Source organism: Muntiacus reevesi, chromosome 13 (assembly GCF_963930625.1).
Source record: "Muntiacus reevesi chromosome 13, mMunRee1.1, whole genome shotgun sequence".
Lineage (NCBI taxonomy): Eukaryota > Metazoa > Chordata > Mammalia > Artiodactyla > Cervidae > Muntiacus > Muntiacus reevesi.
Genome location: NC_089261.1, coordinates 3,671,771 through 3,695,743, shown reverse-complemented (window position 1 = coordinate 3,695,743; position 23,973 = coordinate 3,671,771). Strand labels below are relative to the sequence as shown.

Genomic DNA, 23,973 nt, shown 5'->3' with positions numbered 1-23,973 from the left:
CAATAAGAAAACACTGATATGGACCAAAAGCTTTGTGAGACTCTTAAGACAAATTTTATGTTGCAGATTGTAAATAAAATCCTTGTGTCTGGTAAGTACCGTATGATTTACCAGGAACCTTAAGTCATTCCTCTCAATCCTCACATCTCTGAACTAGGCAGGACAGACATCATGAGATATGTGAAATTATAAAAAATGAAGTTTAAGCATAAAAACATGACATATAAAACACTTGTTAAAAATATTAACAGGAGTCTTCCCTGGCAGTCTCATGGTTGAGATTTCACTTTTCAGTGTAGGTCCAATCCCTGGTCCAGGAGCTGAGATCCCTCAGGCCTCACAGCCAACAATCCAAAACATAAAACTGAAGCAATATTATAACAAGTTCAATGAAGGTTTTAAAAATGGCCAACAACAGAAAAATTTAAAAAATTAACAGATATCCACATCTCCAACATACAAATTTAAAAGATGTTAACATTTTTCCATCCTTGCCCCCAAATTTGATGAATTTAATGTAATTAAATTCACATTTCAAGCCCTCCCCATCCTTCCTTCTGCCACCTTTCCTTCTTGGAGATAACTCCACCGTGATGTTGAAATCCTTATTCTCTTATATTCTTTTTCACTTGTAGAAGTATATGTATACAGGTATATAAAGAATAAATGTTCTGGCTTTGTGTACTTAGGAAACTTATGAATGGCATCATACTTTACATTTACTTTGCAGTTTGCTGCTTTTTGTTTTTAATGCAACAGTGTATTTTTGAGGTTTATTCATTTTGATACATAGAGATCTATTAGCTGCATACATTCAGCCATTTTACTAAGACTCAGTTTATCTGCTCACTGCTGCTAAACTGTTAATTCTTCCTGGTTACTTTTTTTTTTTTACAATTACAAAGTGTCTCAGAGAGCATTCTTTTTTAAATTAGTTTACTTTTGGTTGAGCTGCGTCTTTGTTGCTGCTCACAGGCTTCTCTAGTTGTGAGCCGGGGCTGCTCTCTCTTGAGAGTTTCCGAGAGTTTCCGTGCATGGACTTATTGCGGTGGTTTTTCTTGTCGTGGACCACAGACTCCAGGGTGGGTGGGCTTCAGTAATTGCAGCATGTGGGCTCAGCATTTGTAGCTTGCGGGTTTAGTTGTAATGTGGTGTGTGGGACCTTCCCGGACCAAGGATCAAACCCATATCTCCTGCATTAGCGGCGGATTCTTTACCACTGAGCCACCAGGGAGGCACCCTCGGAGAGCATTCTTAAACACGCATCCCTGTGTGAGAGTCTGAGAGGTCTCATTCCTGGAAGTGAAGCTGTTGGGTCTTTGGGTATCATCTCGTCATCCCTATCCAACGTCACCCGTTTGCTCTCCACTGCTGTGCCATTTAACAGGCTAAAATTGTTGTTTGGGTTTCTCTGAGACTCATCGGAACTTTGCGTTGCCAGACTTGGTCATTTTCACCAATGTGATATGTGTGAGGTGGTTCTTCTTTGTTGCTTCAATTTACATTTCCCTGATTTCCTAGCGAAGCCCAGTTATCTTTTCTGATGTCTGATTGTCATTGGGTTTCTGGTTTTGAGCTTGTTACCATCCCTCACTCCTTTTTTCTGTTGGGTTATTTAGCTTTTTCTGCTCCGTACACATTGTCATAGATTTTGCTTATTAATCTTCTGAACTATTAGGTACACTAACTATTAGGTATTTTCCTCTAGTCTATAGCTTGTTTATTTATTTTTTTGCTTTGTTTATGGTGCCTTTTTTTTCATACAAGTGTTTTTTTTAAATTATTTATTTTATTTACTGTGATGAGTGTTGGTTGCTGCGTGGGCTTTTCTCTAGTTGTGGTGAGCAGGGGCTGTGGTCCAGTTACTGTGCGAGGGCTTTTCACTGCCGTGGCTCCTGCGGTCATAGAGCACGGGCTCTCGGGTGCACGGGCTTCAGCGGCTGTGGCTCCGGGCGCTAGGGCACAGGCTCAGGAGTCGTGGTGCACGGGCTTAGTTGCTCCGTGGCACGGGGATCCTCCTGGATCTGGGATCAGACCCACGTCTCCTGCGCTGGCAGCTGGACTCTTTACCGCGGAGCCACTGGGGAAGGCCGCCACACAAGTGCTGTTAATTTCATTGTCGCCTAACTTGTATTTTTATAAGTTGTGTGAAACAGGGTCTTAGGCTGTCGTTTTCCTTATGGGTAATTAGTTTCTGCAGCACTCTTTACTGAGTAGTTCATCTTTTGTCTTTTTTATACTGATCATTAGTCCACTTCCATTTGGAGCAAGGTCCCATTTGTTCAAAGGTCTGTTCTGGGCTCTTTGGTCCATTGGTGTAGCTGTCTATCTCTAAGCCAGGATCACGCTGTTTCAATTAGGATTGATAAGTGTGAGAGGGAGAGTAGGAAAGATTAGGCTGTGGTGTAACAAGGAGGCAGGCTGACTAAGGCTGTGCCCGCAAAGGCTTTGCAAGCTCTTTTTCCAGGGGGAAGGGCAAGCTCCTGGCTTTGTGTAGAGAAGAGATATGATCACACTTCCCTCTTAACAGGCTCCCTCTGGTTCGTTGAGGGCTGCCTTTTGGGGAAGAGAGGGAAGAGAGAGTGTGTGTTTTCTTGTATTTTCAAGATGAAATACTGGAAATATAAACCAAAAACGGAAGAGGTGTTGCCTATGAGGGAAGGGAGGGAACCTATGGGAACAAAATTTCAATGAATTTGCTTTGTTACACAGTTTTAAGTTTGGAACCATGTAAATATTTTATATAATTAAAAAAGAAAATTAAGTCAAGAAGTAAAAGAACCAAGCCCTAGGATTTTAGAACACACTGAAAACAAATATATCAAGTTTGTAGCAATGACTACAAAAAGAATTACTTTAAAATATGATACTTTGACTCTTCATTCCTAGCTGGGAGTATTCTAAGGACTCAGAGAACTACTAAGAGATATAAAATTGCATTCAGTAGTCTAATTGTTAGTAGCAGGTTTGGATTGTTGCATTGAACTATTATAGCTACTTTGTAAGATAAAGCAAATAGCCATGGCAGTGTCATTAAGAAGCAGATTTTCAGTATAAAGGGAAAGATTACAAGTATAAAATCAAAGAAACAAAAGCCCTGTAATCTGAAATTAGAGATGCCAGTATCAATATGGACCCGTGATTTTTTTTTTTACCTGAATTAGTGAAATTCTAACTGTTGACTGAAAAGACTTAAAGGCAGTGTCAGTAGTACAGCAGTTAGCATCCCCAGTGCCTAAGCTGTGGTCTCTTATTTCCTTTTATTTGCCACTAAAAGGAGCTGAGGTGTTTTGGGGGGGAATGACTGATTCCAGGAATAGAGCAGGAACTAGACATCATAAGCCTAAGTCCTAGGAGATGGTGTGCAGGACTGTGAGGAAGTTAAGAGCTTGATGGCCTTATGTCAGCAGGCCTCCTGTAGGCTAAAGACAAATTGTTCTGTCTTAATTTGACAATTTGAGCATCAAAAAGCATAATGACTGTCGTGGATTGAAAACATACAAAGTATATAAAAATTCATGCATTCATAGAGGAAAAAAAGAGCTGATTGGTCACAATTATGGGTTGTTAGAGCTTTAATTCTGTTCTTTGGAAATTAATGAAGACCAAAGTCAAGCATTTATCCTGCCTTTCCTGTACAGACTAATCTCTGAGAAATGAGGGGGTTAATGAGAGAATAAGGCCTTTTAAAAAAAATAGAATTCCAGTTAATAAACAAATTCAGGAGTGCTAGAATTAGAAAATTGTTGTTTTTCCTCCCAGTGAGAAAGTGGATCTGGGCAGTAGTCACCAGTGGAAACACAATAGAGAAATGTAAGGGAGGGTCAGACCGATGCCTCTGAGGCCACCGAACAGTCACTAAAGCTACGGCAGCCTTCCATGCTGTGATGTAACAGGAAGGACCCCGCAGCACTTGAGACACATCCCTGCCTAGAATTTGAACACGACTCCAGCCAAGCCTAACGTGAATCTTAATATCAGTTCGTGGGAAACACGGGAATTGGAAGGGCAATTTAAAGACACCAGGAGGAGACAGTTGGCCAAATCTAAGACATGGAACAGTTTATCGGGTACCTGACCTGGTTTCTCCTTAACAGGTTAGTAGCATGAAGAGAAAAAAGGCTGAGAGGGAAATTGTCATAAAAAATGGAGAGATTTAGGGACTTCCCTGGCAGTCCAGTGGCTAAGACTCCAAGTTCCCAATGCAGGGACTCGATACCTGGTCAGGGAACTTGATCCTGCACGCCACGGTAAAGATTTTAAGGGTGGTGCGGCAGTAATTGTGGTTTTGGACCCTGAATTTTAAATCATCATACCTGGGCTCATATACATCTTTATTAATTAAAATAGGAACCATTACAGTCAACACATTTTTGCCAACAAGAAATGAGTTTGTTTATTCCTATAGCATAAAAATCCATGCTTCAGGATTTGATGAACTCTTGGAAAGCATTTTCTGTGTCCTCCTGGTTATGGAAGCATTTTCCCTGCAAAAGGTTGAGATGCTTGAAGAAGTAGTAGTTGATTGGCAAGAGGTCAGGTGAATCTGGCGGATGAGGCAGAATGTAGGACCCAATTTGTTCAACTTTTGAAGCCTTGATTGTGTGACGTGCAGTCGGGTTCTTGCCGAGAAGAATTGGACCCTTTCCGTTGACCAGTGCTGCCTGCAGGTGTTGCAGTGTTTGGTGCATCTTGACTTGCTGAGCGTATTTCTCAGATGTAATGGTTTCACTGGGATTCAGAAAGCTTTAGTGGATCAGATGGGCAGCAGAGCAGCAAACAGTAACCCTGACACCTTTCTGATGCAAGTCTGGCTTTAGGAAGTTCTGTGGAGCTGTTTCTTGGTCCAGCCGCTGAGCTGGTCACCGCCAGTTGTCATATAAAATCCATTTTTTGACAATCCCATTGAGAAGTGGTTCATTGTTGTTGCGTGGAATAAGAGAACACAGCACTTCGAAATAACGAGTTTTTTTTATTTTTGGTCAGCTCATGAGGCACCCACTTAATTGAGCTTTTTCACCTTTCCAGTTTTCAAATGCCGAATAACCATAGAATGGTTGATGTTGAGTTCTGTGCCAACTTGTATAGTTGTAAGAGATCAGCTTCTATGATCTTCTCAACTGGTTGTCGTCAACTTCCAGTGGCCAGCCACTGTGGTCCTCTTCTTCAAGGCTCTCGTCTCCTTTGCAAAACTTCTTGAACCACCACTGCACTGTACGTTCTTTAGCAGTTCCTGACCCAAATGCATTGTTGATGTTGCAAGTTGTCTCTACTGCTTTGCAACCCATTTTGAACTTGAATAAGAAAACTGCTCGAATTTGCCTTTTGTCTAACAGCATTTCCATAGTCCAAAGTAAATATAAACAGCAAGTAATAAGTCATTAGGAGAAAAATAAAGCAAGAAATGCACATTAAAATGATGTGTAACATAACCACATTTAAGAATGTATTCCAGTATCAAGTGGCAAAGTTCAACAATGGAAAACCACGATCATTTTTGCACCAACCTAATAGAAGATCCTGTGTGCCACAACTAAGACTTGGCACAGCCAAATAAAAAATAATTATTTAAAAATAAGCGTCAAAATGGAGAGATTTAAGTTACAAAGCAATCACAACTAATGAAAAAGGACCACTGGCTGCTGTGCCAAGAACAGACCACGGACAATCAAGGATAAAAGCAGGGAGGACAGTTAGGACATGATTACAGAGTTCCAGGAGAGATTCTGGGCCAAGATGAGAGCAAGACGGTGTTGGATTCTGGGTATGCTTTGAAGGTATGCCAACAGGGTTTGCTACTGGATGGGTAAGTTGTGAGCCTTCAGAGAAGAAGTCTGAGAGGACTCCCAGGTGTGCGGGCCTGAGTCATGGGACCAGTGGAGTTGCTGTTTACTGAGACGGGGGAGAGGTGGGTTTGTGGGGAAAGATGGGGAGGAGCTGCATGCCAAGCTCCATGTCTTCAGCCTGGTGGGCCTTTCACTTGACCACACGGGGGTGTCAGGGAGGAGCTGGGTGTGTGCCTGTGGAGTCTTGAGTCCACACCGGAGAGGTGAACTCAGGAGTCCTCAGCACACAGGTTTAACTTGGAGCCACGAGACTGAAAGCACAGAGGGAGTGGGTGTAGCCAGTGGCCCTGAGCCTGTCTGGCGGAGAGATGGGAATCGGCGGTGGGAGAGAGGAGAGGCGGAGGCCAGGAGCCTGGTGGAGACGGTGAGCTGTGTCAGACACTTCTGGCAGGCGAGGACTGAGGTTTGACCTTTGGATTGAGCAACGTGGAGGTTATCGATGCCCTTGATAAGAGCAGTTTCAGTGAACTCAAGGAGGAGAGGATCTCCCTGCTTGTTGGGAGAAGAGAAGTGAGAAAGTAGACAGCCCTTCTGAAGAGTTTGGAAAGGAAAGGAGAGTACTTGGGTGTTGGCGGGTGGCCGAGTGGTCTAGAGAGGGGTGTTGGGTGGTTGGTTTGAGGATCACTGATCTATTCCCTTCCAGAAGTGTTTGTGTGATGATCATCTTTTGTAGCTTTATTTACTTATGGCCAGGTCTTCGTTGCTGCATGCGAGCTGTCTCTAGCTACAGTGCATGGGCTTCCCACTGTGGCTTCTCTGGTTGCAGAGCGTGAACTCTAGGCATGTGGGCCCAGGAACGGGCTTGGTTGCCCTTAGGCTTGTGGTATCTTCCTGAACCAGGGATTGAACCTCTGTCCCCTGCATTGGCAGACAGATTCTTAATTACTGGACCAAGTCTAGTGTCACACTAGTCTGCAACTTTTACCCTCAATTTTTTAATTTTGACAAGTACCAAATCACAGAAAAGCTGGATACTGGCTACTCTTCACTAGGTTAACCCATCCTTAGCATCTTCCCACATTTGCTTTCTCAAGTGTATCAGTGTATTTCTTGTATTTTCTGAGTCACTTTAAAGTTGCAGACATCAAGTTTAATCCTAAGTGAAAGTCACTCAGTCGTGTCCAACTCTTTGTTACCCCATGCACTCATATAGTTCATAGAATTCTCTAGGCCAGAATACTGGAGTGGGTAGCCTATCCCTTCTCCAGAGGATCTTCCTGACCCAGGAATGGAACCAGGGTCTCCTGCATTGCAGGGGAATTCTTTACCAACTGAGCGATCAGGGATGCCCCCACCCTGAATACTTCAGCTCTTATCTCCTAAAACAGGGATGTTTTCTTATATAACCACATCCTCAGTCATATCTAAGAAGTGTAATGTTGATATGATAATATCGAGACTACAGTTTGTATTGCAGCTGTATATTGTTGCTCTTCGTGTCAGATCCAGGGCCCAATCAAAGGCCACCCATTGCTTTTGGTTGTCATATCCCCAAAGGGAGAAATAACAGCACGTTTGAATGCTGATTTAAAAAATCTAGCAGAGAGTGAAAGCTGATGATGCAGGAAGGGAATGGGGGTAATTGCCAGAGTGATACACTTCAGAAGGTGAGAAAAGATGGGCTGTGTCCGTGGAGAGGGTGACCTTTTGTTGGGGATGTGGAGAGAAGGCATCCCCTGGGGGATGTGTGGGAGCTTGAGAAAATTGTCCTTTGATTGCTTTTATTTTCTTGGTGAAATAGAAAAATGATATTCAGATGAGAGGAAGGAAGGGAGAAGGGATGTCACAGGTTTACAGAGGTATGAAGGTATAAAAGAAGGTATCAAGTCTTCTATGACCGTTGCCTTCAGAGTAGGGCAGGCGTATTGCTGGGTGTGCACGAAGACCTTCCCAAGGGTGCCCGTTTATGGATAATCTTAAGGGAATTCGTCTGCAGACCCTCGGTTTCTGTAGGTCCATGTCCTGGGGACGCACATGCTGAGAAAGGGCCTCGACCGTAGGCTTCCTCCGCCTTTGGAGGAAAAGACAGAGCCTCACCTGTCCCAGATCTGAATTAATTATACCAACCCTTGGATTGTCCCTGCTTCTTGTAAAGTCATTAATTTTATTATTCCTCTTCTTTTCTTTTTTCCCTCTTAATCCAGGAAAAAAACCAACAGCCCTATGCTGGATCTTCATTGCTCTGAGGGCTCTCTCTAGTTGCACTGAGCAGGGGCCACTCCCCAGCTGTAGTGTGCGGCCTTCTCAGCTCGGTGATCTCTTGTTGCAGAGCGTGGGCTCTCGGGCCTCTGGGCCTCTGTAGCTGCAGCACACAGCCTTCAGTTGTGGCTCCTGGGCTCTAGAACAGAGGTTCAGTAATTGTGGGTCACAGGCTTAGTCGCCCTGAGGCATGTGCAGTCTTCCCCAGCCAGGGATCGAACTGTGCCTCTGGCATCGGCAGGTGGATTCTTTACCGCTGGACCACCAGGGAAGTCCCAGAATGCCCTTCTCAAAGATCCTCTCACCCCAATCCCCTTCACTCACCATCCTCTGCTTTGGAATCGCCACTTGCTCGTTTTCTGATTTCACCCTTTGCAGTGTGTGGGTTTCTGTTTTCCCTCACCTGTACTTCACCTCTGGTTTCCTGCCTCCCTTAATGGTTGTCTTTTCTCTGGTTTTCAGGCTTGGTCACGGTGGCAGGAGCAGCTCCTCTTTGTCCGGAGGGAGAGACGGAAGACGGTCTCTGCAGTGAAACACCTTCAGCGCCGACAGCAGTGGAGAGCCCTCAGGGCCTGGCTGGAGTACCTGCAGCTGCGCAGAGAGAAGGGGCTACAGAACCGTGAGTCCTGGGCGCCAGGGGCCGAGGGAGGGTGCCGTGCCCACTGCCGCCAGGGGGCCGTGTGTTAACGGGAGGTAGTAGCAGTTACACCACAGAGTTTGAAGGGAGAGCTGGAGGAGGACAGTAAAGCGTCCTTGATTCACGTTTAAGTTATTTCCTTCTGTGTTTTTTTTCAATATTCTATTCAATATTTTTCTTTATTATTTTTTATTGAATGAAAGATTCTTTACATTCTGTAGAGCTTTATAATTTTCAAAAGTTTCACACACACAATCTCATGTAATCCCATAATAAGCCCCCTCCCCACTGGCAACCACTATATTCTTCTCCACACATCTGAGTCTGCTTCTTTTTTTTGTTTGATTCACTAGTCTGTTGTATTTTTAGATTCCACGCCTAAGTGACTTCGTACAGTATTTGTTGTGTCTGACTTGTTTTACAGTGGTGTTTTGTGTCCTCGTCCCCTCAAGGGACTGGAGTTCTCCAGACGAGGCTCCTATTCAATGTATTTAATTCAGTAGGATTTTAATTATGCTATAAATACTGCAATTATTATGATTAGTATGATACATACAGTTTTGTATCTTGCTTTTTTCCATACAACTAATCGATGCTTTCCTGTGTCTTTATTTTTTATAAAATTTTTTTTGTGTGTGGGGACCATTTTTAAAGTGGTTGAATTTGTTACAGTATTGCTTCTGTTTTATGTTTTGGTTTTTTGGCCATGAGGCATGTGAGATCTTAGCTCCCCGATCAGGGATCAAACCTGCATCCCCTGAATTGGAAAGGTGAAGTCGTTTCTTTTAACTTTATATTTTATTTTGGGGTATAGCCTAATGAACACCGTTATGACAGTTTCAGATGGGGACTCAGCCATACATATACATGTGTCCATTCGCCACCAAACTCCCCTCCCATCCAGGCTGCCAGATAACATTGGGCAGAGTTCCTTGTGTTATACAGTAGGTCCTTGTTGATTATCCATTTAAAATACAGCAGTGTGTACATATCCATCCCAGACTTCCTAACTATTCAGAAGACGAAGTCTTAACCACTGGACCACCAGGGAAATCCCATAATTTTTTTTTTTTAAATGACTGTGTTTTACAGGGGGGTGCTTACCTTAATCTACTTAGTCATTCTTCTATTAATAGATGTTTGGGGGAATCCGTGGCAGTCCAGTCTTAGGACTCCATCCTGTCACTGCTGAGGGCGAGGGCTTGATCTTTGGTTGGGGAACTAAAAGCCCATAAGCTGTGTGGTGTGCCAAAAAAAAGAGAGAGAAAACAGATATTTGGATTGTTTGTCCCTAGTTATGCAGATGCATGATTTATGATGTTTTCTGAGCACTATCCTGATGGTTTAGTTTTCCCACAGTAGGCCAGAAGTGACGATAAATTGGTCATGAATGCCAGTACTTTTTGTCCTTTAGTTTCTCGAGCCCACACAGAAGTCCTGGCCACAGGGTTAGGCTCTCCTGCTTCCTGCAGGATTCCTAGCCTACCAGTACTGTCTCTTGGGAGATCTAATGTGCCCACTTGAAAATAGTGACAAGGGACCCACTGTATGGATGCCCAAGCCTGGAAATTGAAGGCATGAAGCTATTTAATGATGAGCTGCAGACTAATACTTGGCTTCACTTAAGGCATTCTCATTCCAGGACCAATGCCCTCCCCATCTCTGGCCTTAAACTCATCAGGCCATTAGCTAATTAGTCTTAAAAGGAGATGGAGCTGGTGGCCTGTATCAGCCTGGCTGAAGGCTCACAGAACCCTCTGCCAGCATATCGACTGAGTCGTGTGTCACTGACTCATTCCCTGAAGTCCTGAAATGCCGGTAAAGAGGCAGGAGTAAAATGGGGTTTTCTTTAGAAACAGCTGTCCCCATTCCTGCTCCTTGGTCACTAACCGGGAGCTTCGGTCCTTTGACAGAATCCTTTTCTCTTTCCTTGGAGAGCGGAATTGTAGCTAAGGAGTCCATAGGAACCCTCCTCTGTTCAAAACCCTTTTTTTCTAACATTCTCTGGGGAGCAGCTGCCTTGAATCCCTGCTGCCTGCCAGTGGTGGGTTTCAGCCCATCTTAGAGATGCCTCCAGCTCGTTGCCCAGACTTGAGGGGGCAGCACTGAAGCTCCTTTCTCTGTTGCAGAGGTGGCCGAGCGATTCCACCATGTCACCCTGCTCTGGACGCACTTCTGTGCCTGGTGGCAGGCCTGGGAGCGGAGGGAGAGCCTGCACGCCCACCACGCGCAGGTGGAGGGGCTGGCCAGGAGGATGCTGCTGCGGAGGGCCTTGACTCACTGGAAACACTGTATCCTTTGCATTTCTCACGACTGTCCTCCAGCTCAGCCAAGACAGTGAGAGCCTGGCAACCTGTAAGACAGTCAGGAGATACGTGGGAAATGGTTACCCAGCAGTTTCGGACAGTCCTGATCTCTGGGTGGCTTTTTAAAAAAAAAAAAATTTGTTCCATTCTGGGAATACTCATACAAAAGGGTTCGTATAACAAACAATTGTAGTTTAAAGAATAATAGTAAAATGAGCACAACTCAATAGAAAATCGCACACACCCCAGTATGCTCCTCCCTGACTGTATTCCTTTTCCTCCCCCTCAGAAGCATTCCTGCATTTCATCCTTTTCTTCCTGCCCATTAGATGGTGGAAAGAGCGATGCCATTTCTGCTTCAGAAATTTGTTTCATTTCACTTCTGTTTCAGAAAGCCTTCTGTCCTTGGCGGCCATGTTGTTACAATCCCAGCTTCCGTTCATTGAGCTGTTGCTATGTGCAGATATTGTGATTATCTCCTTAATCCTCATAGCAACCCTGTGGAGTGGGTGTTACCATCTCCATCTCACAGATGAGGAAGCGGAGTCTGGGATGCTAAGTGATTTTCAATCTCATTGGCAGAGCCAGGCTTCTGACTCCAGTGTGCTTTCTTAATCCCCGCCCCTGCCACAGTCTGTGCCCAGGCTTGGGATTTGGACTGCCCTGGGTATTCAGTCACGTTTTCGTTTGTTCACTGAACTCTTGTTTTAAACCCCTGTCTGAGTTCTGGAATACAGGGGAGCCTAGAGACTTAACAATAGCTCATTGTCAACTGGGGAAAATAGACATGAAAACCAGTCTGTGTAAATGTGGGGTGATAAGTACTATCATGAAGGTCTGTATTAAGTCCCGCTTGAGCTGCTGTGGAGACCTAGCCAAAGAGGTAATTGATGTTTGAGCTGAATTTAAGCCTTGGGGGCTGACACGTTCTCCTGACGGGGGAGTCGGGAGAGGCGGTTCAGGTGTAAGGAGTGGCATTTACGAAGGTGTGGATGAGGAAGAGCACCTGGGGTGGTGACCGGGGTCTGCAGTGCGTTGTGGGGTGTTAGGGGCAGGCAGATACAGGCTGGGGACCGGCTCGTGGGGCGCTTGTGTGGGTGGCCAGGAATCTGGGCTTCATCCTGGGACACTGAGGATCCCCTGCAGGCTTTTGAGTAGGGATGCAGCAGATCTGTACTTCCGGAAGGACGAGGCTCGATGGTGGGAGTGAAGTTGGCACAGGGGACCGAGTCTGGTGCCCGGCCCGGTGCTGGGGGTGGGGACAGAACGTGGAGACAAGGAGGGGAGCAGATGGACTTGGCAGCTGAGAGATTGGAGGGGTAGGAGGAGAAAGGGATTGAAAATAACTCCAAGGCTTTTAGCTCAGACATCTGACTGGATTGTGCTGCCAAAACAGAGTGCGGGAAAGCTCGGAGCAGGTTCTGCTGAGATTTTGAAATGTTTACTCCGACTGGTAGCAGTTTATCTCGGCTATTTTTGCCCCTCATGAAGCAGGCATCAGAGGGGAGAAAGGCAGATAAATAGCTCACATGGTGGTTCCCCTCAATCCTCTCTTCCCTGGGTCGTCAAGGCGGACACCAGCCCTCCTGGCTCGCCTGTCGTCACCTGCAGCCGGGACCCTTGGGACGGGTCACTAAGGTCGAGCCGGGCTGGGGCGGGGCCTTGTCAAGACAAGAAACCTTGACTCGGGCAGACGTGCTGCTGTGCACAGAAGCGGCTGAGCGGTGGAAGGCGGCGAGAGAACACCACAGGCGCGGCCTGCTGGTAAGGGCGCCGCAGCCGTGCTCGGGCGTCCGTTCTTGGGGGCCCGATCCCTGTCATGCTCTTTAAGTATTCTGGTGGTGCGGCTGGCACTCGTCAGGGAGCCCCCTTCATTGTCATGTCCTGATTTTAGTTTTGGATCGAAGACGGCGGTGGTGTGGGGTCAGAAGGGTTGGGAGCTGCAGAGGAGCCTTAGAAGCTATCTAGTCCTGGGGTGTCGGTGGAGGCCTAGTCTTGAAAATCAATCCAAGTTGAGGTGCGGTGGACGAAGCCAGGTCTGGGAATAGTGTCCATTTTGCCGGCTGCTCTCCCCCACCCTCGCCACACGAGGTGGCCTCCAGACACTGTCAGGAGCCTCTGGGGGCCCACAGAACACTCTGTGAAAACCCCTAGGTGCTTCTTGTCTGTCTCAGAAAACTGAAGTCAGCCTGTGGAGCATGGGCTGTGCTTAGTCACCCGTGAAGCATTTTGGACGGAGCTGGAGCCAGCATGTCTTGTCCCTGTTCCCCCACCTCAGTTACCAAAGATTACTTCTTTTCCTTCTGTTCTACTCTGCAAAACTGCATTTGCAGTTGTGTAAATATACAAGATAGCCAGGAGGAATAGCAACAACTACAGATATGCAGGTGATACCACCCTAATGACAGAAAGCCAAGAGGAACTAAAGAGCCTCTTGATGAAGGTGAAAGAAAGTGAAAAAGCTGGCTTAAAACTCAGCCTTCAAAAAAACAAAGATCATAGCATCTGGTCCCATCACTTCATGGCAAATAAATGGGGCAACAACAGAAACAGTGACAGACTTTATTTCGGGGAGTTCCAAAATCGCTGTGTATGGTGACTGCAGCCATGAAATTAAAAGTCATAAAAAAAAATAAAAGTCATTTACTCCTTGGAAAAAAACTTCAACCGAGATAACATATTAAAGAAAAGAGATATGTTAAGAAAAGCTGACAAACCGAGATAGCATATTAAAAAGTAGAGACATCAATTTGCCAGCCAAGGTCCATCTAGTCAAAGCTATGGTTTTTCCAGTAGTCATGTACAGATATGACAGTTGGACCATAAAGAAGGCTGAGTGCCAAAGAATTGATGCCTTCGAACCTGGTGCTGGAGAAGACTTTTTTTTTTTTGAGAAGACTCTTGAGAGTTCCTTGGACTGCAGGGAAATCACACCAGTCTATCCTAAAGGAAATCAACCCTCGGTATTGATTGGAAGGACTAATGCTGAAGCTCGAATACTTTGGCCACATGATGCGAAGAACTGACTCATTGGGAAAGACCCTGATGCTGGGAAAGATTGAAGGCAGGAGGAGAAGGGGATGACAGAGGATGAGATGGTTGGATGGCATGACTGACTCAGTGGGCATGAGTTTGAGCAAACTCCAGGAGATAGTGAAGGACAGGGAAGCCTGGGATGCTGCAGTCCGTGGAATCACAAAGAGTTGAACATGACTTAGCAACTGAACCAAGTGTACACATTGACCCCACATGGTAAAAAAATAAATAAAAGTAAACCCACCATAAGCTGAAAGTCTGTCTCTTTTCTGAGAGGCAGTGGTGATATTTTGACCTTTGTCTGGTGTTTCTGTGTGGGTCCCAGGGACTTCTCCTGGTCAGAGATGAGGGTGATTTGTTGCTGTGTGTGCAGTACCTGTGGGCAACAGGGAGTGTTTATTAAGTGCCTGCTGCGTGGGCTGGCTTGCATCAGGCTCCCAATTGATTCTCAGAGCAGAGAATCACTGCCTGGGACCTGGGAGCATCTGTGAACAGCCATGGCTGAGCTTCTCACCACCTTCTCCGGCATCGAGCTTGCTGTTACAGGCACACTGCTGACTGTGTCTGTTCTTTTTTCACAGCAATTCTGCTTTAAAGCCCTGAAGGACAACGTGACCCATGCCCGTCTCCAACGGATAAGAAGGAATCTTGCTCACCAGCAGCGAGATGTCATGGTGAGGCCCTCTTCTGATGGCCCTTCTTTCTTTTTTTAACCTTTGTGCTTAAGAGGTTTGTTCAGATCTTGAGACTCCAAACCCTTCAGGTCCGTTTTCTTCAGTGATCCATACCATAGGATAGAGAAACTCTTGTTTTTCTCTTATGTCATGCCGTTTTTTATGTGTTTGCTTAAAAAGAAAAAATGGTAGTTGAATCAGAGGTCAAGGACTGTGGATTCAGCCTTGACCTGGGGAATAGACTCTTAAGTCCTGCATCCCAGGGCCTTTGGTACTGTTTGCGCCATGCATCTGTCATCTTCAGTGGTTAATTTTCCTGAGGGTAACCAACATTCTACCTTCATTTGTCAATTGTGCTTCTGGGTGTAGAAGGGGGTTTTCTAATTGTGAAAGTGTTCAAATGTACAGAAAAAATATAAAAAGTAGTATAGTAAACCTCAGTTTACTTTACCATTTAAGTTCAACAATTGTTAGTTAACATTTGCTTTTTTTCCCTGAGTCATTTCAAAGTAAATTACAGATGTTATGACACTTGACATCTAAACGTTTCAGTATGCATTGCCCCCAAATAACCACAATATCATTATCCTCCCTAACAAAACGAATAGTAATGCTCCAATATTAACCAGTGTGTGCTCAGTCACTCAGTCATGTCCAACTCTTTGCAACCCCTTGGACTGTAGCCTGCCAGGTTCCTCTGTCCATGGGATTTTCCAGGCAAGAATACTGGAGTGGGTTGCCATTCCTTACTGTAGGGGATCTTCCCAGCCCAGGGATCGAACTGGTATCTCTTGCATCGGCAGGATTCTTTACCACTAGGGCCACCTGAGAAGCCCAGTATTAACCAGTACCGAGCACATATTCAAATTCAGTTGCCCCTGACCCAAATGTGTTTATAGTTGATTTTTACAGGCCAGGATTCAATTAAAGATTGATGACTTACTACATTGGGTTATGTCTCTAATAAATCAATAAGCTTCCCCCATCCCCCATTTCTTTTGTTTAACATGTTTATTTTTTAATTGTGGCAAAAAACATGAAATTTATCATCTTAACCATTAGGTGTACAGTTCAGTGGCATTAAGTACATTGACATTATTGTGCAGTCATCATCCATCTCCAGAATCCTTTCATCTTGCAGAACCAATAAACCCCGGTCTCCTCCACCTCCCCCAGCCCCTGGCAACCATCACTTTCCTTCCTGTCTCTGTGAATTTGACTGTTCCAGGTTCCTCATATTTATAGAATTTTGCCCTTTTGTGACTGGCTCATTTCATTTAGCATCATGTATTTTTAATGACATTGACTTTTGAAAAGGAAGACCAGTTATTTTGTAGTCGTCCTATTCTCCATTTTTCTGTTTACTTTTGATGTCATTTGATTTCCTGTTTTCCTGTTATGAACTGGAACTAAGGGCTTGACTAGATTGAAGTTAAATGTGTTTTGGCAAGACTACTTCATAGACAACGAGCTTCCCTCACCAGGGTAAAGAATCCACCTGCCAATGCAGGAGATTCAAGAGATCCAGGTTTCCCTGCATTGGGAAGATCTTCTGGAGTAAGAGATGGCAACTCACTCCAGTATTCTTCCCTGGAAAGCCCATGGACAGAGGAGCATGGTGGACTGCGGCCCATGGGGTCACAAAAGATTCAAAACTAGTAATATGTGATCAGATCAGTTTTAATTTCTAAGATGGTGTTGGCCTCCATGAGGCCCCGATTAGGAACAGCTTCTTCACTTTGATTTCCACAGATCTGATAGATCCAGCTGTTTGTTTTTTGTGTTGGCCCAGAATAGTTCCATATAGTTTGGTCGTAATTATTTTTCAAGTCTGTTACATGTCGGGTGTTCCAAATTGAGGTGATTCCTGCATCTTCTGGAGTTACTGATTCGCTACCTAATGGGTCAGGAAGAGATGGTTTTGCGTTAATGAACTTCCAGTTCCTTCTTGTTTTGCTTCAGCTGCTGCACAGGGTCTGGAACCTCTGGCATTTGCGACTCGAGCAGAGGGAGGAAAGAGAGCAGCTGCCCTTCCTGCGTGCTGCCTGGGACCACAGCAGGTAGGGACGTGGCCGGCAGGCTCCCCAGGGGCCCGCTGTGGCCTGCTTGCTGGTCTCCAGGAGTCATCACTCGCCCTTCCCACGTTACTGTGCAGATTTGGAAAGGCCCTGCCATGGCCAGTGGTTCCTGCACCTGCCTCTTCCTTTTGGTTGATGAGGCGGGAGGTGGGAGGCTTGTGCTGGTGCTCGGCCACCAGTGCCTCAGTTTTCAGGTGTTACTGACGTTCTGTCTTGGAATTTAGGCATCGGTAGTGTTACAGAGACGTCCCAGGCAGGTGGGTGTTTGTGGCTTGGTCTTGGAGGGTGTGAAGCATGTCCTCAGTTAAACATTCAGTTAAAGTAAGTAAATAAAAGCACCACATGTCCACAGGGAAAACTCAGAATATATAGAGAAGAAGTAGAAAGTGAAAAATAAAGACTGCCTGGACTTCTTCCTTCAACGGCTTAATCTTCAGAGGGAACCACTGTTCACTTTTAATTTTTTTTTGACTACCCCTAGTGGCTTGTGAAAATTTTAATTTCCCCTCCAGGGATTGAACCAGGGTCCTCAGCAGTGAGAGTGAGGAGCCCTAACCACTGGATTGCCAGGGAATCCCCTTTTCTAAAAAATTTTTTATTACTTTTTATTCATTTTCTTGCTGTAAGACATGTTCAATAAACCCTCCCTCAAGAGTGTAACTTAATTTGCATAGCTATGGGTCCAATTTTGGAGCACCTTTTAATGAGTCAGTGAGAATCCCAGTATTTAGCCGACTCAGATTGGAGCTGCCAGGGTATATCACTATTATAAATCCTGTTTTACAAAGCTGAGTGTGGTTCTCAATCTCAGTATTACTGCGAAGGCGTGTCACAGACCAACATGGTCCTAAAAGACCCCAGAGTTTGGCCGTAAAACCAGAAAGTTCAGCATATTTGGGGGACTTCATAGATATTACCTAATTCCAAGTTCACTGTCCTTGGTGGTCCAATTAGGTTTACAAGGAAGCTGTTAAATTTTGGGGGGCAGGCCACAGTCCAAAATCAGGGTTGGTGGGTTTCATGTCAGAAATCAGATTATTTCCTTCGCTTCTAGAATGAAACCCCTGAGCCCCCTGCACTGCTCAAGAAGTACCTGCACCCAGATTCACCTTCCTTAAAGTCAGAACACCGTTTTAGAAACCTGCAAGTGGGAGGGTAACTCCCTTGGTGGTGCGTTTCCTTTCAGAATGACGTTGCTTCGCAAGTGTTTCCAGTCGTGGTCACAGTCCACCCAGAAGAGGCAGTCCCAGCAGGTACGGAGTTCCTCAGCTCAGCGGGCTCTGCCGGCTCGCATTCTTGGATCTGCTGGCGTTGGAGAGATTCTGGGGGGAGGCCTGTGTCAGGAGGCCTGGTGTTCTGGTTTGGAGGCAAGGGCACTGTGAAAAGCTCAACGGTTCTGCCCCGGGGCCCTGCAGGGGTGTCGGAAGGTCTGCACGACTCCCATCCCTGTGCTTTGACAGCCCAGCTGCTCTCTGAAGGTGATGAGCGTATCAGCCATTCTGTTCACATCTTGACTGTCCTCAGCCAGCCCTTCATCCCGTGGGACCTTCGGGAGGTGCCAGGGAACGTGCAGACGCCTGAGTCCCATATCCCAGAGCTAAACCACGCGAGACACAGGTGCCCGCAGTGGTGGGAGGAGACAGGTGGAGACAGACTTACTGAGCAGCTGCCATGCCCAAGACTGAGCCAGGCCCTGAGAATGCAGCTATGATACAAGCACACAGGGCTCCTGCTCTCACAGGGCTTGTCGTTCAGCCTCAGGGGAACTCTAGCGATGGCCTAGCGCTGAACTGAGAAGGGTGGGTTTCCAGGCCACATCAGGCTCAGGGGAGTGTGTGTTCAGTTGGTGATGTCTGCAGGGCCTTGCAGTAGGACGTGGGCTGCTCAGCTGTTTGCTTGGCCTTCCCCTCAGTGAAAATGGGCAGGACATGATCCAGGCTCCTCCTGGTTATTTCGCTGCTACCCTCTCCACCTCCTCATCTATCTGCTGCTCAAGTCTGACTCGTGGATCAAAGGAGTTTGGCTGGCTCCTTGGTTTGGACATCATACTGACTCCCTTGGGAGCTCGTCCTGTCTGCTCTTCTCATTGTTCCTGTTTCCACTCTGCCCTTCATAGCTGTGCACAGCCCAGCTGCCAGTCCTTCCTGGGTGTTTCTGCCTGCTCCTGTTTCCTGGTCTGCCCACTGCCCTTTCAGCTCAGGGGTCAGCCCTGGCCCCTGCCCCCATCCCACACGCAGCCTTCTCACCACACGGCCTTGGCTGCCCCTCACCTCATCCACCCCACCAGGCTCTAGGCTCCTTGAGGGTAGAGCCTGTCCTGCTCCATTCATCTCCTCAACTGTTGGCCGAGGGCAGGCCCTGACCGTGTTTGGACGAGCGAGGGACACATGGTGAACAAACAGATGACCCGCTGCTGACTGCTTCAGACTTTACCCCAAGGACCACCCCAGTGCTGGGTGTTTGGGACTGACCCAGGGCATGGGTAGTTTCTGTGTCACCTTTGCCTTCCACACCTGGAAAAGGCTTAGCATTGGTGCATTCTGTGGTGCCCCTCTGGATCATGTGGCTGTTTTGGAAAGGACGTTGCCGCTTGGTCTCAAGGCCGTTTAATGCAAGCACAGCGGAATGTGGAGAAAGAGCCCTTTTAGAGACTGTGAGCCCCTGAGTGGAGGGTTGTGTTTATTCAAGGTGGGAAGAAGCACAGGGTCTCAGGAGTTTCCTCCCTGAAAAAAAGAGATCCGCTCAACCCTGGGGCCCAGCACTGGAAGAAGGTCACGGGTCAGAGTCCTTATCTCTACAGGCCTCTAGCGCAGCCCACGCAGGGGACAGTCTGAAAAATAGTGAGAGCCCCGCTCAGCTGTTGTGTTTTAAAAAACCTGTACCTAACAATCTGAGTATTATCTCTTGGTTCAGAGATCCAGGAACACGTCAGGTCCTTTTATTTTAGGAAAAGATAAAAATGTAATTTATTATATGTTTCCTTCTATTTAAGAAGTGATATTACAAAGAATGACAAGAACGTTTGCTTGTTGTTGAAGCTGGGTGAGAAATCCGTGGGGATTCGTTATATTATTGCTTCTACTATTGTTTATACTTGAAAATGCCCATAAGCAATAGGTAGACATCACAGAAAACTTGAGGAGTGTAGAAAAGACATAAAAAAGAAAAAATTAAAACACCCATAATCCTGCCTCTAAGATGACATTTGGTGAGTAAACCTGATATTTTTCTTCCTCTGTGTGAGTAGGAGTGTGTATACCCATATATTCACAAACACACACGTAGGCATGCTGTGAAATTTTCTATTGCTCTGTAAAAAAAATCACCCCAAACTCAGTGGATTAAAACCACCACCATTTTATTATGTTTTAAGGATTCTGTGGGTAAAAAATTGAGAGAGGACATAGCAAGGATGACTGGTCTCTGCTCCGTGTTACTGGGGCCTCTGCTGGTAAGATTCTAGTGGCAGGGGGTTGGAGTCATTTAGCTTAGTTTCTTCACTCACTTGTCTGGCTCCTAGACTAGAATGACTCAAAGATAGGGCTCCACGGGGACTGTTAACTAGAGAGCGTACGCATGGCCTTCCCCAGGGGCTCGGGCTCTTTTTCAGCATGGCGGCCCCTGGGTAGCAGACTTCCTTTGTTGTAGCTCAGGGCTCCACGAGTGTTCCCACGAACAGGACAGGAGCTGTGTGGCCCTTTGTGACCTAGCCTTGGAGGTCACTTAGTGTCACTTTCACCATTGGTCAAAGTAGCCACTGTCCACCCAGATTCAAGGAGAGGAAAATCAAAGAGTCTGCAGTCTTGTTTTATTTGTTGTTACTGTTTTTGGCCAAGGCATGGGGGTTTTAGTTCCCCAACCAGGGATGGAACCCGTGCCCCATGTGGTGGAAGCCCTAGCCACTGGACTGACAGGGAATGCCATGCAGCCAGCCCTATCTTAAAAACCACCACACATGTGTATGCTTCCCCCTCCCCCGCCCCAAGATTTTGTATCATGGAGGCATATGTATCATTCTATCAGTGGTATGTCTTCCTACTGATGTATCCATAGAATAGTGGTTGTTTTTGTTCAGTCGTTCAGCCGTGTCCAATTCTTTGTGACCCCATAGGCTGCAGCACACCAGGCTTCCTTGTCCTTCACTACCTCCTGGAGTTTGCCCAAACTCATGTCTATTGAGTCAATGATGCCATCTAACCATCTCACCCTCTGTCACCCTCTTCTCCTGCCCTCAGTCTTTCCCAGCATCAGGGTCTTTTCCAGTGAGTCATCTCTTCACATCAGGTGGCCCAAGTATTGAAGCTTCAGTATCAGTCCTTCCAGTGAATATTGAGGGTTGATTTCCTTTAGGATTGACTGGTTTGATCTCTCTGCTGTCTAAGGGATTCTCAAGAGTCTTCTCTAGCACCACAATTCAAAAGCATCAGTTCTTCAGCGCTCAGCCTTCTTTATGGTCCAACTCTTACATCTGTACATGACTACTGGAAAAACCAGCAAAGTGATGTTTCTGCTTTTTACTACTCTGTCTAGGTTTATCAAAAGTTTTCTTCCGAAGAGCAAGTGTCTTTTAATTTCATGCTGCTGTCCCCATCCGCAGTGATTTTAGAGCCCAGGAAAATAAAGCCTGTCACTCTTCCCGTTTTTTTCCTCCATCTATTTGCCATGGAGTGTTGGGATCAGATGCCATGATCTTAGTTTTCTGAATGTTCTGAAGTTTAAGCCAGCTTAAAACTGGACAGAACAGTAGTAGCCTTTTTTTTCCTATTTTTTATTTAAATATACATGTTTTTTCTTTCTAACTTGTGTTGGCTTCTGCCATACAACAGTACAAATCGGCCATAATCATACATGCATCCCCCCGCCTCCCCCACCGGGTCCCTCTGTCGTCACAGAGCGCCAGACGGGGCTCCCTGTGCTACGCGGCAGCTTCTCACCAGCCATCCATCTGACACCTGAGAGTGTACACGTGCTGGTGCTACTTCTCCGTTCTCCCGCGGCTCCCTCCCCCACTGTGTCCACAAGCCCATTTTCCACATCTTCCCCGGTCCTTCCCTGCAAATAGTATCATTTTTTTCGATTCCGTATATATGCATTAAAATGCTATATTTGTTTTTCTGATTTCCTGCACTCTGTAACAGGATCTAGGTTTGTCCAGCTCACTAGAACTGACTCAAATTCGTTCTTTTTTACGGCTGAGTAATATTCTGAATATCTATATCTTCATTCTGACGTCTCTTTCCACTCACCTGCTGATGGACGGTGAGGTTGCGTCCGTGTCCTGGGTGTTGTAAACAGTGCTGCTGTGGGCGTTGGGCACATGTGTCCTTTTTGGTTTTAGTTTTCTCAGGGTATATGCCCAGTAGTGGGGTTTCTGGGTCACATGGTGGATTTTACTGGTCCTGTGGTAGATTAAGTAGCCTTTTATAATTACATAAAAATTTAAAGACTCTGTATTTCAAGTATTATAAAATCAGAAGATACAGGGTAGAGACAAAATTGATAACCCACATGACAGAGGACTAATAAATTTAAGGTTCAAAAAACCCATATGTGTCACTGAGTTAAATGCTGACAGTAACCTGGGCAACGAGGATGAACACCTAGGCCATAGGAGAAAAAGTTAAATAAATATATATACACACACATATGGGGTTAAATGTGTGGAGAGACGCTTAATTCACTTTTAGCGAAAGGGAAAGTTTTCCACCTGTCATTTCATTTTTCGCCTGTCATGTTGGCAGAAATTAAAAGTAATGATTTTCATTGTAAAAGGTGTTTGTGTCAGAAGCAGTCCTCCTTTGAGAATGTGACCTTGCAAGACTTTTTTCTTTTTTAACATAAAGTACAAATGGTCATTCACGGTTTTCACCTCAGCTGTTGCAGGCCAGAGCAGACGGCCACTTCCAGCAGAGAGCCCTGCCTGCAGCCTTCCAGGCCTGGAGGAGACTCTGGCGGTGGCGTCAGCAGCAGCGAGCCCTCGAGGCCCGGGCCGCGGGCTTTCACAGGTACCCTGCGCAGCTCCCCTCAGCACCCGGCCACGTGTCTCAGGTCCGGGTCTGCTGCCCATGAAGCACTTTGTTTTGTTTCTCAGCCTGCCAGCGCCCTCGGCCCGAGTTCTTCCTGGATTTTCAACAGTGTGGGCTCATTGAGCTCATCTGCCAGGAAGAGACAGCCCGTGTTTCCCCTGGGGAAACATTTGCCCGTCTGTGTACAAGCGCTTCAAGAACTGCCCTGGTTTTACATCCTTTCCCCCATCACGAGCCACAGTGAGCTGCTTTAAAGCTGCCCATCAGCTTCCCAGATCAGAGTGTGGTTGGACGTCGCATCACCTTTGCCGGCTTTCTTGAGCGTGATTTCTCTGAAATGCTTGGCTCCTCTTCTGCTAGACAGTTTTTTTTTCCCTCTTGATGGATGGGGGTCATCGTTGGGGTGCGTAGACTTCTTTAGTTGTGGCAAGTGTGGGCTTAGTTAGAACCATGGCATGTGGGATCTTAATTCCCCAGCCAGGGATCAACCAGGGACCTGTGTCCCTCCCATTGGAAGGCGGTTTTTTAACTACTAGGCCACCAGGGAAGTCCCTCGACCTGACTTTTTGAAGCCTTGAAAGTATTAATTGTCAACAAAGTTAAGGTGGGCAGAGCTCCATCCTTTTAGCTTCCTTGGGGGGCAGACTTGCCCAGAGCAGGTTCACGCCACCTGTTAGTGGAATACAGTGAAGAGGTCATTAATGACTAACTGTCGGCCACGGAGGTGTAGGTGTGGTGCTAGAGGAGAATGGAAAATACAGAAGCCCATTTGCCTGTGACGACATCATCTTCAGTAATAATTTCCTTTCCGCAGCAGCCCGGAGAGAACAGGTTCAAAGTGATAAATGACTCACCCATGTACCAACAACCAGTGTTTACATTCAGATCTCCCTGATTCCAAAGTCCAAGCACTTCCTGCTGGATCAGGAGGAAAGTCTTTTTATGACTTGGTTCAGTCCAGTCGCTCAGTCGTGTCCGACTCTGCGACCCCATGGACTGCAGCACACCAGGCCTTCCTGTCCATCACCAACTCCCGGAGTTTACCCAAACTCATGTCCATTGAGTTGATGATGCCATCCATCCATCTCATCCTCTGTGGTCCCCTTCTCCTCCTGCCCTCAATCTTTCCCAGCATCAGGGTCTTTTCAAATGAGTCAGCTCTCTGCATCAG

General features: G+C 46.3%; 1 protein-coding gene across 12 annotated transcripts in view; it reads left to right on the top strand.

Moving 5' to 3' along the window:
- SFI1 (SFI1 centrin binding protein) overlaps positions 1–23,973 on the top strand; it is an 81,072-nt gene that overhangs the window by 40,826 nt on the left and 16,273 nt on the right. For 11 of the 12 annotated variants that reach the window (XM_065904887.1, XM_065904895.1, XM_065904892.1 and 8 more), the window contains 7 exons: positions 8,508–8,664; positions 10,812–10,973; positions 12,682–12,752; positions 14,606–14,698; positions 16,661–16,758; positions 17,963–18,029; positions 22,651–22,781. In XM_065904887.1, coding sequence (XP_065760959.1) covers positions 8,508–8,664; positions 10,812–10,973; positions 12,682–12,752; positions 14,606–14,698; positions 16,661–16,758; positions 17,963–18,029; positions 22,651–22,781 — 779 coding nt within the window. The remainder of the gene's footprint in view (positions 1–8,507; positions 8,665–10,811; positions 10,974–12,681; positions 12,753–14,605; positions 14,699–16,660; positions 16,759–17,962; positions 18,030–22,650; positions 22,782–23,973) is intronic. The other variant, XM_065904894.1, reaches the window with a different exon arrangement.